General features: G+C 40.0%; 1 protein-coding gene across 8 annotated transcripts in view; it reads left to right on the top strand.

Moving 5' to 3' along the window:
* ubr4 (ubiquitin protein ligase E3 component n-recognin 4) overlaps window positions 1-18834 on the top strand; it is a 50163-nt gene that overhangs the window by 20392 nt on the left and 10937 nt on the right. For 3 of the 8 annotated variants that reach the window (XM_074681962.1, XM_074681963.1, XM_074681959.1), the window contains 41 exons: window positions 466-699; window positions 881-1051; window positions 1147-1329; window positions 1709-1867; window positions 2292-2444; window positions 2589-2816; window positions 2915-3072; window positions 3177-3351; window positions 4283-4484; window positions 4789-4952; window positions 5215-5431; window positions 5905-6121; window positions 7068-7100; window positions 7380-7443; window positions 7546-7680; window positions 8278-8452; window positions 8663-8794; window positions 8951-9072; window positions 9375-9486; window positions 9739-9869; window positions 9961-10138; window positions 10540-10644; window positions 11039-11194; window positions 11420-11588; window positions 11853-12057; window positions 12144-12257; window positions 12531-12740; window positions 12822-12971; window positions 13072-13299; window positions 13407-13485; window positions 13591-13833; window positions 13976-14144; window positions 14397-14541; window positions 15230-15315; window positions 15403-15490; window positions 15868-16061; window positions 16224-16463; window positions 16563-16701; window positions 16835-16960; window positions 18123-18251; window positions 18344-18693. In XM_074681962.1, coding sequence (XP_074538063.1) covers window positions 466-699; window positions 881-1051; window positions 1147-1329; window positions 1709-1867; window positions 2292-2444; window positions 2589-2816; window positions 2915-3072; window positions 3177-3351; window positions 4283-4484; window positions 4789-4952; window positions 5215-5431; window positions 5905-6121; window positions 7068-7100; window positions 7380-7443; window positions 7546-7680; window positions 8278-8452; window positions 8663-8794; window positions 8951-9072; window positions 9375-9486; window positions 9739-9869; window positions 9961-10138; window positions 10540-10644; window positions 11039-11194; window positions 11420-11588; window positions 11853-12057; window positions 12144-12257; window positions 12531-12740; window positions 12822-12971; window positions 13072-13299; window positions 13407-13485; window positions 13591-13833; window positions 13976-14144; window positions 14397-14541; window positions 15230-15315; window positions 15403-15490; window positions 15868-16061; window positions 16224-16463; window positions 16563-16701; window positions 16835-16960; window positions 18123-18251; window positions 18344-18693 — 6668 coding nt within the window. The remainder of the gene's footprint in view (window positions 1-465; window positions 700-880; window positions 1052-1146; window positions 1330-1708; window positions 1868-2291; window positions 2445-2588; window positions 2817-2914; window positions 3073-3176; window positions 3352-4282; window positions 4485-4788; window positions 4953-5214; window positions 5432-5904; window positions 6122-7067; window positions 7101-7379; window positions 7444-7545; window positions 7681-8277; window positions 8453-8662; window positions 8795-8950; window positions 9073-9374; window positions 9487-9738; window positions 9870-9960; window positions 10139-10539; window positions 10645-11038; window positions 11195-11419; window positions 11589-11852; window positions 12058-12143; window positions 12258-12530; window positions 12741-12821; window positions 12972-13071; window positions 13300-13406; window positions 13486-13590; window positions 13834-13975; window positions 14145-14396; window positions 14542-15229; window positions 15316-15402; window positions 15491-15867; window positions 16062-16223; window positions 16464-16562; window positions 16702-16834; window positions 16961-18122; window positions 18252-18343; window positions 18694-18834) is intronic. The other 5 variants (XM_074681965.1, XM_074681960.1, XM_074681964.1 and 2 more) reach the window with 3 other exon arrangements.

Below are 18834 nucleotides of genomic sequence, written 5' to 3'. Positions count from 1 at the left end.
TGCATGTGATGATGAACAAACCACGCATTTACATTTTATTTTTAGTTTCCCATTAGTCTTCTGTTTTTCTGTGATTATTATGGCTTGTGATGCTTTTGTTCAGAGAAATAACTGTGTGGTAAAAGCATGCAGCAGACTACAATGATGAATACAGGTAGACATTGTTTTTGTGATATTAACAGTCATGACTTTTGCCATGGGGGCAGTTAAGATTAAATAGACTATTATCAGACATACCCCTTTAAACGGTGTATTTCTTTTGCTACTTTATATACTCCACATTGTGGGGGAGCTAGCCATGTTTGAATGAGTGTAGGTTATCATTTTTGTAAAGAAGTTAATGGAACATATGCTGTCATGACGAAAGCTTGTATTTATTGTGCTGCTAGAGTTGCTTATATATGATTTCAGTGATCCATCATGTTGCTATTCTCACTGCTTTACTTCTTATCGTGCCATCCACAGGCTTTGGTCAAACGCAGCCCTAGCAGCGGGATAGGCTCCACTCTGAAAGAGTCTTCTGCATTCCAGAGTGAACTGCGAATGCCTGACAGTGCTATTCGCCACCAGAACTCCTCACCCTCTGACAAGGGCAAGGTCACTATCTGCGACGGCAAACCTGGTGATGAAGACAGACCGAAGAAGAGCAGTGTGTGCAAGAGTATTGAGGGCTGCCAGGAGGAGCTGCTGGCTCAAGTGGTTCGAATTTTTATATTTGATCTATCAAGGATTAATCACCGATATATGTATTTGTGTCTGATCAGGTTTAATTTTTTTTCTTCTAAGAAAACTCAATGTGGCCCAACACCTCATAAAGAAATGTTGTATTAGATCTCAACATTGTGTCGTTCAAACCTTTGTCTCTCTTTTTTCACGACAGATTGGTTCATCAACTGCAGCAGTCATACTGGAGATGCTCATGTTTCTCATGGAAGCTATTCAGACCAACTTCCAGCAGGCATCAGCAGTGGGGAGCAGCAGCCGAGCTCAGCAAGCCCTAAATGAATTGCACACCCAGGACAAAACTGTAGAGATGACAGATCAGTTGATGGTAATAAAACCTGAACATTGAATATCAGTTTCTACGAACATTTCCGGAAAATCTATTTTGGTTAATGAATTCTATTACTTACTGCTATTTCCTAGGTGCCCACACTCGGCTCGCAGGAAGGTGCCTTTGAGAATGTGAGGATGAACTACAGTGGGGACCAGGGACAAACTATTCGCCAGCTCATTAGTGCACATGTCCTGCGTCGAGTTGCTATGTGTGTTCTGTCTTCACCCCATGGACGGCGCCAGCACCTGGCAGTGAGCCATGAGAAAGGAAAGGTTAGCTTTTTGGCCAAGAAGCTAAATTCATCAATAATATAATGCATTGATATTTACAAGCCTATAAAGGAAATTTCTGACATAGAGCAAAGCCTGACATTCACAATTCAATTTTTATATTGCTATTATCATGTTTTGGACCTGGGGTTGGTTAGGTTTTTTTGATTTTCAGGGCCTGAGCCCACCGCCGTCAGCCAGGCCCTTTTGGAACCCTAGTGTTTTCTTGGTTGTTGCATATTTAAGTTACTTAATGATCCTTTCTGTTTGTTTGTTTTTCATGTATTTTATTGGCAATAATGTAATTTAATTATTAACATTTATGCATTCCATTTTCCCCCTATCCCTTTAAGTAATTTTCTCTCCATGTCCTACCTTGCAGATAACTGTTCTGCAGCTGTCTACACTCTTGAAACAGGCTGACTCAAGCAAGAGGAAGCTTACACTGACCCGTCTGGCCTCTGCTCCAGTACCTTTTACTGTGCTCAGTCTCACAGGAAACCCCTGTAATGAGGATTACCTGGCAGTGTGTGGCCTAAAGGTGAGGAAACTAGTTTCCTTGTAATGAAGGGCTTTTTCCTTTTGAGGCCTTTCTGAGTCCATGTTAACATTTAGAGAAAGACTGGGGCCACATATATCTAGATTTTCTCTGGTACCTCTTCCACTACTCTCTTGAGCACCTTCAGTCCATCCCCTACCCCCTTTTCACACACACAAAATCCCAACATGGCTGCTATAGTCAAGTCTTGTCAGTGATTTTGTAGCATCAGATCTTGACATTTGCTTACGTCTTAAACACTGAGAACTTCTCTCATCATGAGTTGCATTAGGTTGACAGCTCTTTCTATTGACAACACTTAGGCTTTGTAACATGTCTGCCTTTGTTGTTTTATTGGAAAAAGGTCAAAAAGGTCTTCGGTGTTTGACTATTTTGTCTCTTTTTTCTTTTCTTGTCTTTTTTCTAGGACTGCCATGTTCTAACTTTCAGCAGCACAGGGTCTGTGTCAGACCATCTGGTGTTGCATCCACAACTGGCCACTGGAAACTTCATCATAAAAGCTATCTGGTTACCAGGATCACAAACTGAGCTCGCCATCATCACTGCAGACTTTGTCAAGGTATGTAGTGAGGGAAAAAAAATATAAGATCCATCATCATCACGATAAAGTTGTAATTTATATATTTTTTTACTTAACATGTATCAATAACTGAAACGCTTTCTAAAATTAGGAAAAGTCATTAATTTCTTTCTTGTTGTGCAGATTTATGACTTATCTGTGGATGCCCTGAGCCCCATGTACTACTTCCTGCTACCAAGTTCCAAGATCCGTGATGCCACCTTCCTTTTTAATGAGGAGGGGAAGAGCGTTATTGCCATCATGTCCTCGGCAGGTTACATGTACACCCAGCTCATGGATGAATCCAGCAGTGCCCAACATGGCCCTTTCTATGTCACAAATGTTCTGGAGATAAACCATGAAGACTTGAAGGTAGGCCTGATATACTAAGACCACAGAATTAGACCTCCAGAAAGCTCATTAAGTGGTTTGAAGCAATACACAATGAAATTATTTTTTTGTGATTTCAGGACAGCAACGGGCAAGTTGCCGGGGGTGGTGTGTCAGTTTATTACTCACATGTGCTGCAGATGCTCTTCTTCAGCTACAGCCAGGGAAAATCCTTTGCGGCAACAGTGAGTCGCAGCACTACTGAGGTGCAGAGGCTTTTCCCCATCAACATGAAAGGGTAACATTACTTGAGCACAATACATGATGCATTTTAAGAAGCCAATGTTTAACTGGAAGTGCTTACTAAGTAACCATCTCTCTCTGGCCATCCTGCCTTCTTAGCTCCAATGGGAGTAGCAGTAAGATGTCACCGGCTTTGTGCCAGTGGTCTGAGGTCATGAACCACCCAGGGCTGGTGTGCTGCGTGCAGCAGACTACAGGAATACCGCTTGTCATCATGGTGAAGCCGGACACCTTCCTCATTCAAGAGATCAAAACATTGCCAGCCAAAGCTAAGGTAAGGGGTCTAAACTTTGATTTGTTTGCATGTATTTTAGAGGACAGAAAGTTCAACTTTTAGAAAAAAAATCAGTGTATGAAAAAAGTCAAAGCAGATATGCACTAATGGTACATGTGGATCTTGTAACTTGCGCTATTTCTGTTGAGTTTCTAGTTTCTAGTAGTGCTGGATGGTGTGGCAAAAAAATTATACCATGATATTTTTAATTATTGTGATGGTATCACATTATATCACTACTTTTTTAATAAATGGAGTTAACCAGTAGTTTGGTGATACTATAATACGATTTGTACAGGATTTGTATTTGTGCGGACCAGGGGTAATGTCAGAATTACCACCTGATGTCAGTTATTGGTTTGGTGCATTTGCCAAGGATAAAGCCTGTAAATTTACTTGGCGTTACTCATGTTTCTTAGAGGAAAACGCTGCACAGATCCACCATGCTTCAGCAGCAGCACCTCGGTCTGCAGCACAGCACAGCCAGCCATAATTCTGATAAAAAGTGAAGTCCAAATCTTGCTTCCGTCAAACAGTGTGTGCTGAAAACTTCTGGACATGCTGAATAAATTTAACTTCCTCAAAACTTAAAAGAAGCCCAGAAATATCAGATCTTATCAAGTCCTACTGGATAAAATACTCACTGATCAGTTGACGTGCCTGTTTGAGTAAGTTTGCAAAGCTACAAAAACTAAAGCGGTGTGATCTTAGTTTAGTTCTAAAGTCTTCAAAAAGGCAACTTAGTTCACCCTATGCTTTGCTGGTGACATTATCATAATGTGTAGATAAAAATATTAGTGCTTTTTTGATTTTACACATTTTTAATCCAGATAAATGTCTTTCAGGCTCTTTGTTTGAATCGGTCAAGTGAAGTTGCAGTGTGAATAGAAGCTCTTTGGGTTAACATTAATGTGTTTTTTCCTTTACTCAGATTCAGGACATGGTGGCTATTCGACACACTGCCAGTAACGAGCAACAACGCACAACTATGATTCTCCTCTGTGAGGACGGAAGCCTGAGAATCTACATGGCCAATGTTGACAACACCTCTTACTGGCTCCAGCCCTCGCTGCAGCCCAGCTGTGGCATTAGCATCATGAAGCCCGTTCGCAAACGCAAAGCTGCTGCAACAAGTGAGTTGAGGCTCAAAAAATGCTTTCAATTAATTAATTTAAAATTGTTAGTTATATTGTAAATAAAAGTTATACCGTTGGGATGCAAATGTGATTGTCACATTTGCATCCAAATGGCTGGATGTTTCTCAAACACTCATTTAACCAACAGTGGCATTGCAATGTAGCCAGAACCTACAACCTTATACTGAGCATTGTTTATTTTTCACTTTAAATGGAGTCATCATTTTTTCTAGATAGTTCAAAATTTCAAAACATCTGCAAAGCGCTTAGCAAAAATGATTTAATGTAGTTGTACTTTCAGCAACCCGGACATCCAGTCAAGTGACATTCCCAGTGGACTTCTTTGAACACAACCAGCAGCTGACAGAGGTGGAGTTTGGAGGCAATGACCTTCTGCAGGTCTACAATGGACAGCAGATCAAACACAGACTTAACTCAACTGGGATGTATGTGGCGAATACAAAGGTACATTTGTAAAGAGGGTTCTGTGACAAAAGTGAAAGACTGCAATGACCTTATATTAAATAATTAAGATCTCTTTTAATTGAACATCATGCAATTTGACATGACTTTTGAGTAATGAATCACTAGTTTGAATCCAATTAATATATTTTTTAAAATGATGCGTTGATGCTGGGGGAAACAGAGCTAATTTGACTGTTTTGTTGTTTAACAATTCACGTATAACACGGAAATGTTAACAAAGTTCAATTTGTTTCTCTTCTAGCCGGGCGGATTCACTGTGGAGGCAGTTAACAACAACAGCTCAATGGTGATGACAGGCATGAGGGTGCAAGTGGGCACCCAGGCCATTGAGAGGGCCCCTTCCTATGTGGAGGTTTTTGGCCGCACCATGCAGATCAACCTGACCAGGGCTCGCTGGTTTGACTTCCCCTTCACCAGAGAGGAGGCTCTACAGGCAGACAAGAAGCTCTGCATCTTCAGTAAGCATCAATGTGCAACCATGATTATATTTGACTTGTTTTGATTTTAACTTGTCCCATCTAGTAATGCAGTAATGATTAACATTTTAGTGATAGTAATACTTGTCTCTATTTATCTTAGCTGCAATATGCACTTGAAAAGGTTTATTCATGGGGTGAAAGATTAAAGTTGTTCTGCCTTGTGAATTTTTAAATGGTGCTTCCTAAACTCCATTCACTCATTTTTCTTGAAACTGCGCTCTTTAAATTGCACCCTTTTCATTAATTGAATTTCTCAGATGTTGTCTGGTTGTGCAGAGTTAAGTTTATTGAATTTGCCTAATGTATATTACTTTATTGCAAAAATCTGATTAGTTGTGGTTACAGCAATGTGTGTGGATAAATGTAAAATGGAAGTGTTTCACCCTCTTGGATTCTGATGTTGATGTTGCATGTTGTTTACAATGTGCCTTTATATTTCTTTTACTTTTAAGTTGGAGCCTCAGTCGACCCAGCTGGAGTCACCATGCTTGATTCGATCAAGATCTATGGAAAAACCAAGGAGCAGTTTGGATGGCCTGAGGATCCACCAGAGGACTTTTCTTCTGCTTCAGTAAACAATGTCTGCAGTCCCAACCTCAACCAAGGCAATGGCAGCTCTGATGGAGACATAGCTACCCCAACAACCACCAGTGGCAGTGTACTCGAGAGGTATGGGCTAACTGCTTGGGGGTTGATGATGTCAATACAGGATGTTGGCATTTGCACGTGCAGAATATTAAGTTTACCAGGATCATTAACTGGTGGGATAGTATGACAATTTATTGCTTTACACATGGTGTGCTTTTAAAACACTGTAGGACTGACCATCCTACTCTGCCAGCAGAAATTGCCGTATAGACAATGTCTATTCTCCATTAAATAAACAGGTTTGAAGAGCTCTATTAGCATAATTAAAAAAAAAAGTTACCTTGATGGTAGACTTTGGCTCATAATAATGGAAATACCATGATACAGCAAAAGCTAGGGTGATTGGACAGTAGTATCTTTAGCATCATGGTATCTGACTAACTATGTATATATAAACAAATATTTATTCTTTTTTGAGCACTTTATTAAAGAGGATTGAGACATATGTGCAAATATAAATACTGGATTTATATAACCTTAAAGCCAAAACCTGCAAAAATAAAACAAAAGGCTTGAAACAATACAATTTGTGTTTTAATGTGAAGTTATAAGCAAGTGTTTAAGGTTGACTTTTTGAATTAAAAGGTTAAAAAAAACCAAATTAATAAATTAACTGCACCTTGTTTGATATTTTAAGTTTGGCTTCTTCTGTGTATAGTTTCTTCTTTGGAATCAGGGTTGTATTTCTAGAAAACTGTTTTAACTGGTCTTCAAAAATATTAACCATACTACCAAAGCATTACTTTACTTTTCATGAGGTTTAGCTAGATAGTACAAGTTAACAAGGGCAAGCTTGAAGTTTTAATACTGGGGTCTGGTTGTCTTTAGTGCATGGCTATTGTGGCATCATCTTTTCTTGCATGCTTCTTATGTTCAACTGAATCATTTAATTCCACTTGTTTCTTTCTGTGATCCTCACACTTTGTTTTTTGTTCTTTTTCTTTTGCTCCCAAAAATAAATAAAAAGTTGTGAAACTGAGTCCTTATCGACCTTGGACCGGTTAGTAACTGCCCTTTCTCTGCTTGTTTGTATGGTTTTGTGCACGTTTGCCAGTTTGTGTGTCTATGCCTGAGACTGTGAACATGCCATGCATCATTTTCACACTTTAACAAAAAAAGTCATTTGCTTTCTGATATCTCTTCTTGCATTCAGTGTTGTTTTGGCATTTAGATCAGTGCAGATTGTAACAGGTTGAGATATGCTCTTTGTTGTGTTTGATTTGTAGCTTGAAGGCAAAATATCCCACCGATCAGGGATAATTTTCATTCTCTATTTCAGGTTGGTAGTTAGCTCTCTTGAGGCTCTGGAAAATTGCTTTGCTGTGGGTTCTTCCAATGAAAAGGTAATCTGTTCCTTCTTCCTATTAAAAGTAATACAATGTTTCTTTTATCACTCTTCAGGAACATGTTTAATGTCTACTGTTTTTTTTCCTCAATCTTTTCAGGAGAAAAATAAGGTTGCAGCATTGGAGTTGGCTACTTTGCTTCTGTCTATGCCCACCCCCACTGGTGTGCAGCATCAAACCAAGGGGCTCCTTGCCAGCTTGCACACCAGCAGAACTGCCTACCACAACCACAAGGTTAATGAGAAGTGCATAACTATAACTTTAAAGTTATAACTACCACAAATGAATGGAATAATTAAATCTGCATGCCCTTATTTGTATAGATAGTAACTATGACTTCATCCTTTTGTTTTAAACAACAAATGAACATCGTTGAGCTTTAGAAAATAAAACTCTTCTATTGATGAACCATAAATAACTTTTTTGGATGCAAGGAGCTAATGTAGGACACTTCTCTGAATCAATATCTTTCCCTGTTTGTGCTGCTGAAATGGCTTTTTTTTACTGATGTTTCTGTGCCAGACTTGAGATGAACTGGAAATGTACTGTGGGCAAACGTCCTCTACCTTTTAGGGCTTGTATTTGCTACATCTCATTTTTCGAAGAAGAGAAATTGGTCCTGCTTTTCAGCATCCTGTGATTCATAAATTACAACAATTTTGATTTTATTTTTGCTCAAAGTTTTTGTGCTTAGTCATTTTTTTAACAACAAAAAAATAAAAAGGGTGAAACAGAATTCTAAGCTAATGTATTTTTAATCTTAAATGTTGTCCCTGTCCTTTTGAACCCCTTATGGGAACTAAGGCATCTATATCTTTTCTCTCACACCAGGACCAGTCCCTGCTGAGTAATGCAGTGCATTGTTTGAATAGCTGCAGCAGAGAAGGGAGAGAGCTCGACCCTGATGTCTTTCAGAGGCTGGTGATCACTGCTCGCTCCATAGCCATCATGAGACCAAACAACTTGGTGCATTTCACAGAAACCAAGTCTTCACACCATGACTCCGGTAAGAGATCAACCTGCTTGTGCTTATTGCTTCCAAAAAAAGACCTGTCAATGTGTGAGTTTTTAAATCTTATTTGTGTTCAGGTTTTCATTATTTAGTGAAAATGTCAAAAGAAATTCTTCTGAAAACTGTAGTTAGAATATTTTTACAGTTAGATTTAACTCATAGGTGTCAAGAAGCCTCATTTATGATTGTCTCTTCAAACCCCAGACGTGACAGACGAATGGCAAAAACACATGGACAGTGAAAGCTGTAATTTCATCACACAGCTGATGAACAACTTCTGGAAGCTACATGCTCTTAAACCAAAGAATGCTTTTCTGGCGCCTGCCTGCCTGCCTGGTGAGCTCAGAACTTGGTACCACAACATTATGCTGTATGGTAACTGCAGTATGAAAATGGAAATGTGTGGTTTCTGAAGTATTTAGATTATTCCTTATGCACTGTGCACTCGTTTTAAAACAATGATTGTGAATATTTTTTTATTCCCAATTCAAGGACTAACTCACGTGGAAGCAACAGTAAATGCTTTGGTGGATATTATCCATGCATACTGCACGTGTGAACTGGACTATATCAATGTAGCCTCCAAAATCTACATGCAGATGTTGCTGTGCCCAGTAAGTGAAGTTCCTCTATTCTTGACTAGAATCATGATTGCATAAACTTCAAGGAAATCTTGAGAATCTGTCTCACGGTTCAAACCTCTTTACTGACAAATACAGCCAATAAAGACATTTTACCAACAATGATTAGAATCCTGTCGAATTTCCTGTCTCATGTAAGAATTGAGGATTATACAGTCGTGTGATACTATTTATGACCTGGTCTTAAGAGGTGAGGATCATAGAGGACGAAAGCTGAAGTGCTGTAAATGAGCTGATAGTCAATGGGTAACTGTGCTGTGTTCAACCAATTTCAGGACACAGCTGTGAGCTTTGCTTGTAAGCAGGCTCTGATCAGAGTTCTTCGACCAAGAAACAAAAGACGACACGTGACCCTTCCATCTCCCCCGCGCTCTAACACACCAATGGGTAAGTTTGTGCAGACTTTATAGAATACGTTTATCAAAACTTGTATGTGACTGTGCAATTGAACTGTTCATGGGGCATTACATCTTATGAGTATTTATGCCAATACACTGCAAGAAATTGGGGCAGTTGCAATACCAAATGTTTGGAGCATTTACAGCTAGACGTTTCACCAAATAACAAAAGCCTACGATCATGCCCGAGTGAAGATATGCGTTTTTAGCTCACTGAAACTCTGTTAATTTTGCATATCAGGAGACAAGGATGACGATGATGATGATGATGCAGATGACAAAATGCAGTCGTCAGTGCTGACTGGAGGAGAGGAAGGAAGACAGGAGAGTCAGGAGCAGAATGAAGTGGACCATGGGGACTTCGAGATGGTGGTGAGCAAAGAACTCTGAGTTAACTTTCTCCTCAGTCTTAAACTTTTGTCTTAATATGGTTTTGTGAAAATGCTTCTTTTTGTCTTTGCAGTCAGAATCTATGGTCTTAGAGACAGCAGAAAATGTGAATAATGGTAACCCGTCCCCTCTTGAGGCTCTGCTGGCAGGGGCTGAGGGTTTCCCCCCCATGCTGGACATTCCACCAGATGCAGATGATGAAACTATGGTAGAGCTGGCTATTGCTCTCAGCCTTCAACAGGATCAACAAGGTAAACAAATCGGTCTTTTTCAGGAAACCAAGACTGTCTAAAATCAAAATTAGGTGCTTTGTATAGATCTGTGAGGAGACAGTTCATAAAAAGGTAGCCTCCCAAAGAAGGCATTGGTCAGGGATGGGGACACTAAGCAAGACTACTCTATAATCAAAACTATCCTAGTTCCTAGACACTCTATTCTTATGCAAAACTATTTAAATTGCAAACTAGGTTTTTAATTAACATGAATAACTAAGCTTGAGTTCACATGTGTTAAGTATTTGTTACATCAAGCACATTCTAATCTTGCAGTGATGCACCTTAAGTAATAGATCAAACCTTAATATATGACATGTCACTTTGCCTGATATCTTCTTCCAATGCATTTTACATATTTTACAATTTTTCTACTTTAGGTAGTAGCAGCAGTGCACTTGGCCTTCAGAGCCTTGGCCTGTCTGGCCAAGCTCCAAGCTCCTCCTCACTTGATGCTGGAACCCTTTCAGATACCACAGCATCAGGTAACAGGAAAAAAAACACTTGATAGTATGTCATCAGAAAAAGATTCTTAGGTCTGCTCAATGGCATATATATATATATCCTTAGGGTGTTTTGAAAAAGACTTCACAGGAAAGACTTAATATTTGCTTTGAGAGAATTTTAAAACAAAAAACATTAAAAAAAAAAAAAAAAAAATTCAGAATGTATGTTTGACAATTGAAGTAACTGTCCACAACCCGTCATTCTTAAATGTGAAGCAACTATTAGTGATCAATTCTCACAACAGGTTTGTTGCAGAACTAGAAACATGCCTATGTGAAGTGTTTTTGATGTATTGTGATGCTTTATTGATGATTGTGCACAAGTATAAACACGTATCCTGGCCAGATGACCGCGGTGTATTTACTGTTACAGCTATTGCTTTTATTTCAGCCCCGGCATCAGATGATGAGGGCAGTACAGCTGCCACTGACGGCTCCACACTGAGGACCTCCCCAGCTGAGCATGGCGGAAGTGTTGGCTCAGAGAGTGGAGGTTCTGCAATCGACTCTGTAGCAGGGGAGCACAGTGGTATGTGATTCCAGAAAACCCCACTGACCCTGAAAACTTTTAATATTTCTCTGTTTCTTCCTGTCTTTCCTGCTTTTTATTTCTCTCTGTTTGACAGAATTTTAAACCTTATTGAATTGGGATTAGAACATTGTGTTTTACAGAATTACAGATATGGTATTAGTTTGAATTTATTACGGCACAAAATTAATATTACATATATGTTACATACATTTGTCTGTACAGTGTCAGGACGCAGCAGTGCATATGGGGACACAACAGTAGAGGGACACCCAGCTGGTCCAGGCAGTGTCAGTTCCAGCACTGGAGCCATCAGTACCACCACAGCCCAGCAGGAGGGTGATGGCTCAGAGGGAGAAGGAGAGACCGAGGGAGACATCCACACAAGCAACAGGTCAGACTTCCCAAAGACAAGGGAAGAGAATACATCAATCATGGTGCACCATAAGTTTTGCTGAACAAGCAGCTTTTACCAAGGACACTGTAACTTAACACTTTGGGCCAACAATAGAACCATGTAGAGGAAAGAAATTTAGAGCTTATGAGCTGTGAGTGGCTGAACAGTGTTGTGCTGAAGTATGCCAACTAAGGCATAATACTGTGTTACATTTACTTATACTAAAAATGTTTCTTTTTTCTAATTTATGTACTTTTTTAGGCTTCACATGGTTCGTCTTATGCTACTGGAGCGCTTGCTTCAGCACCTTTCTCAGCTCCACAATGTCGGTGGAGTCCAAGCCATTCCTTACATGCAAGTTATCCTCATGTTGACCTCTGACCTGGATGGGGAGGATGAAAAGGACAAGGGTGCCTTGGATGACCTGCTAGCACAGCTCATTGCTGAGCTTGGCATGCATAAGAAGGTAAGGATGGAATAAGCTGTACTTAATAATTTTTTTTTGTTTTTTATTTGTTTGTTTTAAAAAAACTCTATTATTTCCCTCTGCAGGATGTGTCCAAAAAGAATGAACGCAGCCCCATCAATGAAGTTCACCTCGTCATCATGAGACTGCTCAGTGTCTTCATGTCTCGAACCAAGTCTGGATCCAAATCCTCCTCTGAGGTACAGCCTCTCTTTTTTCTTTAGTGATCTAATGTAATAAAGGTATGTTTTAAAAAAATGCATGGAAAACCACATTGATTCATTTCATATATATTAAGTCATCAGAACTCAGACATCCTGGTATTTCCACACTAACCCTCTAGTCTTTTGGGAGTCATCTTGAAATCCCACAACTTTCTGTGATTAGATGTCCTTGTGGACAACTTTTTTCTTTTTCACAGGTATTCAAAATAAATGTCTAAAAAAAGGTGCGCTCTCTTTCTTTTTTTTCAGTCTTCCTCACTTATTTCTAACGCCACAGCGACTGCCTTGCTCAGCTTGGGTGCTATTGACTACTGTCTCCACGTGCTGAAGTCTCTGTTGGAGTTTTGGAAGAGTCAGCAAGGTGAAGAAGAGCCTGTGGCTGCCAGCCAGCTCCTCCGTCCACACACGGCCTCCTCCCCTCCTGATATGAGCCCTTTTTTCCTGCGCCAATATGTCAAGGTATCAGAAAGAAAAAGATCTCATCTATAATGCTCAAAAGATTTTTTGTATCAGTGTTAATGTGGACTTGTTTCTCCTAAGGGACATGCTGCTGATGTGTTTGAAGCCTACTCCCAGCTTTTGACTGAAATGGTGCTGCGCCTGCCATATCAGATCAAGAAGATTGCGGACACCAATCCACGCATCCCACCTCCTGTCTTTGACCATTCCTGGTTTTATTATCTGTCTGAGGTAAACCTTAAAGTAAACATATAAGGGATTTTTCCCTTAAATAGCAGTAAACATACAAGAAATAACGACATAATCACTAAACTCTTTCCTGTCTCTCCAGTATCTGATGATCCAACAGACACCATTTGTCAGGCGCCAGGTGAGGAAGCTGTTGCTCTTTATCTGTGGATCAAAGGAAAAGTACCGTCAGCTGCGAGATCTGCACACTCTTGACTCCCATGTGCGCAGCATCAAGAAGCTGCTGGAGGAGCAGGGCATCTTTCTGCGAGCTGGTGTGGTCACAGCCTCATCTGGTTCTGCTCTACAGTATGACACTCTCATCAGTCTGGTGGGTGCTCCCTGAACCTGCTAGTTTCATATTACATGCATATTTGTTTGAAGATTATTTAATTTTTCAGTAAAAATACTTACTTTTTACTTCTTGACTTTGTGCAGATGGAACATCTGAAAGCTTGTGCAGAAATTGCCACTCAGAGGACAATCAACTGGCAGAAGTTCTGCATGAAGGATGACTGTAAGCGGGTTTAATAACAGATTCTGCTTCTTGAAACCAACTTTTTAGGCTGACATGTAAACGCTGACTGTGTCTCTCTTCCCTCTGCTTCTCCTCTCTCCCTAGCCGTTCTGTACTTCCTCCTTCAGGTCAGCTTCCTGGTGGATGAGGGTGTTTCCCCAGTACTTTTGCAACTGCTCTCCTGCGCCCTGTGTGGCAGTAAGGTACTGGCCAGCTCCTCCTCCTCCTCTTCGTCATTCTCAGGAGGAGGCTCCGGTAGTGCTGGACAGGCCGGAGCTTCCCAGTCCTCACAGAGCAAGTCCTCCAGTAAAAAGAGCAAAAAGGAGGACAAGGACAAAGACAAAGAGGGTGAGGCATGAACAGACTTTCTTGTCGCACCGATGGTTGTGTGGGTCATACACATTCAGTCCCCAAAATATCCTGCAATATTTAAGGAAAAACAAGATGCTAGTGTTGTTGGTTTGATTTCATTTTCATGGCTTGACAACAGGGGATGGTGTCAGCAGCCAGGAGGACCAGCTTTGCATGGCTCTGGTCAGTCAGCTTAACAAATTTGCTGATAAAGAAACCCTCATCCAGTTCTTGCGCTGCTTCCTGCTGGAGTCAAACTCATCTGCTGTCCGCTGGCAAGCCCACTGCTTGGCTCTTCATATCTACAGGTACTGTAAAATTCAAAACAGACATCCATAGAAGTTAAGTCCCAAGCTTTTTCAATCAGTCTTGTTATCACAAGGTTACGTCTTTTTGTGCTTGGTTTCATTTTGAGACCTTGTTTGGTCTTTTATAAAAGTTTGATTGAAAGCGATAGCCCTAAAGAGCAGAACGATTGAGAGAATGTGGATCCAAAAGAAAAAAAAAAATTTTTGTCACTTGATTCCTTTTCTGTGGCTGATGTATTAATCTCTTTGTAGGAACTCCAGTAAATCTCAGCAGGAGCTGCTTCTGGAACTGACATGGGCCATCTGGCCTGAGCTCCCTGCATATGGCCGCAAAGCTGCCCAGTTTGTGGACCTGCTTGGATACTTTTCACTCAAAACCCCTCAGACAGAGAAGAAGGTTTGTTTGAATACCTCACAAGCGACTATTTAAGCAGTTTAAACTGTGCCAATTTGGCACAGTTTAACCATTTAGCCAATATGAATTTGGTTCAGAAATATTCCAGTTATATTTCTCAGTGTCCTCATTTATTTCCCCAGTATTTTAAAAAGTATGCCCTGCAAGGTTGTAATCTTTCCTGTTACTACAACAATCACTCTCTTTAATTGATGTTCTAATAAGATAAATAAAGTGTCTTAGTGTTGTTTTGCCTGTTTGCTTTTTGGTTGAACCATTGAGATACATTGTCACAGAAAATCCTTAGAAGTGACACCACACTCTTTAAAACAGCCCCCTGTGGTTCAAATGAACCCTCACCACTTATCATGTTTCAGTCCAATCTTTGTTTTTTTATTGTACTCTATTTCACTCTTTGTTTTTGTTTTATCTGACAAAATTTCCTTCATAGGGATCAAAAAAACTCTTTTCCAGAATATTATATGAATAACATGAGAGAAGGATTTGGTTGAAACCCAAAGTAACTTTCATTATACTTGTTTTTGATTTTGTCTCTTTAAATTTAAATGAGCTCATTCTCAATCCCTTATGTCACCATTTTGTTCAACATTTATCTCTCAAACTCAAGCTAAAATAGCTACTGTATTTTAAATTTGAAAAAATGTTCATCATTTTCCTTTTCTTTTGCCAGCTGAAGGAGTATTCCCAAAAAGCTGTGGAAATCCTGAGAGCACAGAACCATATCCTGACAAATCACCCAAACTCAAACATCTACAAGTACGTACACATCAGCATTCTATTTGATAGCAAGGAAAATGAAGTTTTAGGACAATGTATATAAATGTTTGTTGGTTTTCCCTGCAGCACTCTGTCAGGATTAGTGGAGTTTGACGGATTCTATCTGGAGAGTGACCCCTGTTTGGTTTGCAACAACCCAGAAGTTCCCTTTTCAGTATGTACACTACACAGTTACTTGTCTTAATATACATGTGATTTTATTAAAAAACAAAAAAACACCCTCCAGATTAAGTTTTAACACACTGAGAGGTTTGCATGGCTTTCACAAATTCAACTGGATGTGATCAGCTTACCCTATATGCAATTAAAAAAAACAATGAATATTAACGCTGTGTATGCACTGAGGCACAGTGATGTGATAAACTGGTATCTGCCTCTGATCCTCTTTTGGTGGTGGTAGTAACAGGTAAAAAGAAGGAAGAAAATGGGAATGTGTGGTGTTTATCCTTAAAGATAGCACAGTAGAATTTCAGGGGAAACAGTAAGATCTTTAATCTAAATACTAGTGTGTTTCCTCCATTTATCTTCCAGAACATAAAGCTGTCATCCATCAAAGTGGACACTCGCTACACCACCACACAGCAGGTTGTCAAGCTTATCGGCAGCCACACCATAAGCAAAGTCACGGTGAAGATTGGTGACCTCAAACGCACAAAAATGGTCCGCACCATCAACCTCTACTACAACAACAGGACTGTGCAAGCTATTGTGGAGCTGAAGAACAAGTATGTCCAAAAATGCCTTTTAATTTTCTCATTTTAATAATGTGTTGGTAACATCCATTTAGTATTATTTAATACATTTTAATACAAAAGATTCAGCACAGTTGCACCTTTCAGGTTTATTCTGCTTTTTTAAGATGACTGCTGACTTAACTCTGTTTTCAGACCGGCTCGTTGGCACAAAGCAAAGAAAGTCCAGCTGACCCCAGGACAAACAGAAGTAAAGATCGACCTCCCACTACCAATTGTTGCATCAAATCTGATGATTGAGTTCTCTGATTTTTATGAGAACTACCAGGCTTCCACCGAGACCCTGCAGTGTCCACGCTGCAGTGCCTCTGTGCCAGCTAATCCAGGAGTGTGTGGCAACTGTGGTGAGAACGTGTATCAGTGTCACAAGTGCAGGTAAGCAGCAGCTTTTTTCTCCTTCTAGAATAATGAAAGTAATTGAAACTTGAGGAGTTGTATCAGTTGGTTACAAAATTTTTTGTTTTTTTCCTTTAGGTCTATCAACTATGATGAGAAAGACCCCTTCCTGTGCAACGCTTGTGGTTTCTGCAAGTATGCCCGATTTGACTTCATGCTCTATGCAAAACCGTGCTGTGCCGTGGATCCCATTGAAAATGAAGAGGACAGGAAAAAGGTAAACAGTATCTTTTGAAAACTCAACTCATAACGGTTTTAGAGAACCTTGCACAGAAAAATAGGCTTGGAGCCCATTGGAAGTGTTTTGGGACAACGTTATCATGAATTTTTTTTTTTTTTTTTAATTGCAGGCTGTGACCAACATCAACACACTTCTTGACAAAGCTGACCGGGTTTACCACCAGCTCATGGGTCACCGACCACAGTTGGAGAGCCTGCTTTCTAAAGTCAACGAGGCTGCCCCAGAGAAACCACAGGTTAGTAACAAGAAGCGCCTGACTGATAGTTTTAAGACTGATACAAGACATGGGTAAGACTAGATTAGGGTATCAGTTTACTATGTGAAAAGCTCTGTGACCACTGTTGCAAATTAAATGTTTCAGACCACAGTTCCTACTGAAAAAATACACAAGAACCTGTAGGGATGGGAATCAAAACACAATTCCTATTGAGATTTGATAAGAAATGTTTCAATGTAATTGTTCGTAGGGATGCACAATATTATCGGCACAATATCGGTATCGGCTGATAAAAGCTTAAAAACATGTTTATCGTCATCGGCAGATATGAAAATTTCTGCTGATAAGCACAGCCGATAAGGTGCTATTCAGTTAGGATTATTATTATTTTCCATCTGAAAAATAAGCTCCTTAAATAAAATGTAGCACTTCATTTATTTGCACTGCAGAGCTCTGTGTCTGTCACCAGGTTGTTACAGTAGCTCTGAAAAAAATAAAATGCAACTTGGTTATGTTTAAAAATGCATTGTACATTTAAAGTTCATGTGATCTAGAGAAATTATTTTTCTTTATTTCAATACTGAATGTCTTGAGTTTGAAAATATAATACTTTTTTTATTTATGGTAAAATCAAACGTTTTTTGTCTTGTTTTATGTGTGTTTCTTAAACAAATAAGACTGTCACAATAAGAGTAACATATAAATTCCAGTACAGGATAGACTTAGCTTTCTTTACAGTGAAAAAAACAAACAAACTTGTGATTATCGGTATCGGCCAGAAGGGGTTTTATATATCGGCAAAAATCCAATATCGTGCATCCCTAAGTTAGCCTTTGTGCTTAACGATTCCCTTATTGATTCTTTACACTATGCCAGAGCTGCCGGACTTTACGTCGGCTAGTCTGCAGCAGCTATCTTAGCTTAGCAGTTAGGTAACAGTTTCCCAAGAAAACTCTTAATTCAGGATTTTCTGCTTGAAGTTTTACTAAAGAACTGAACCCACAAAGAATTGTACATTACTGTCTCACAGGAGATTCATGTTCGATGCTTTCAACATGGTATAAAGCTTCCAAATTAACAATTTGATATAAAAAAAACAGCACTGGCTTGATGCTAATGTATATGGGAAATTGCTTTGATATGCTAGTGGTTACCGTTTGTTACCATTTTCTGTTCTCAGGATGACACTGGAGCTGGTGCAGGACTTGGTACATCCTCAGCCAATGTGAACAGATATATTCAGCAGCTGGCACAGGAGTACAGTGGAGACTGCAAGACGTCCTTTGATGAGCTCTCCAAGATCATACAGGTGACAGAAGAAATATTTTAGTTTGAATTAATGGTAGTCTTTGTTTCAGTCTGTTTCCAATTAAATTTTTTGCTTTGTCTTTACGATTACAGAAAGTGCTTGCATCTCGCAAAGAGCTCCTGGAGTATGATCTTCAGCAGAGAGAAGCTGCCACCAAGTCATCACGCAGCAGCAGCACTCACCAGCCTACCTTCACTGCCAGCCAGTACCGTGCCCTCTCAGTTCTTGGCTGTGGACACACCTCCTCAACAAAGTGTTACGGCTGTGCCTCAGCTGTCACTGGCCACTGTATCACACTGCTGCGTGCCCTGGCCACTAACCCAGCTCTGCGGCAGATCCTGGTTCTCCAGGGTCTTATTCGTGAGCTGTTTGAGTATAACCTCCGGCGAGGTACAGCAGCTATGAGAGAAGAGGTGCGCCAGCTGGTCTGTCTCCTCACCAGGTATATCCCCCTTGCTTTTCGATTCAAGTAAAAGGGTTGTGTAAGGATCGCAAGGAAAAAATATGTTGTGACCCTGGACCGAGAATCTTTAGTCTTGTTTACTTTTCAGCTCTTTTGTTTCCACCATTGTGATAGCAAATA

The sequence above is a fragment of the Halichoeres trimaculatus genome, unplaced genomic scaffold, assembly GCF_033239565.1.
Source record: "Halichoeres trimaculatus isolate MK-OKI-2021-1 unplaced genomic scaffold, fHalTri1.1 fHalTri1_scaffold_11, whole genome shotgun sequence".
Lineage (NCBI taxonomy): Eukaryota > Metazoa > Chordata > Actinopteri > Labriformes > Labridae > Halichoeres > Halichoeres trimaculatus.
This window is presented reverse-complemented; position numbering and strand designations above follow the sequence as displayed.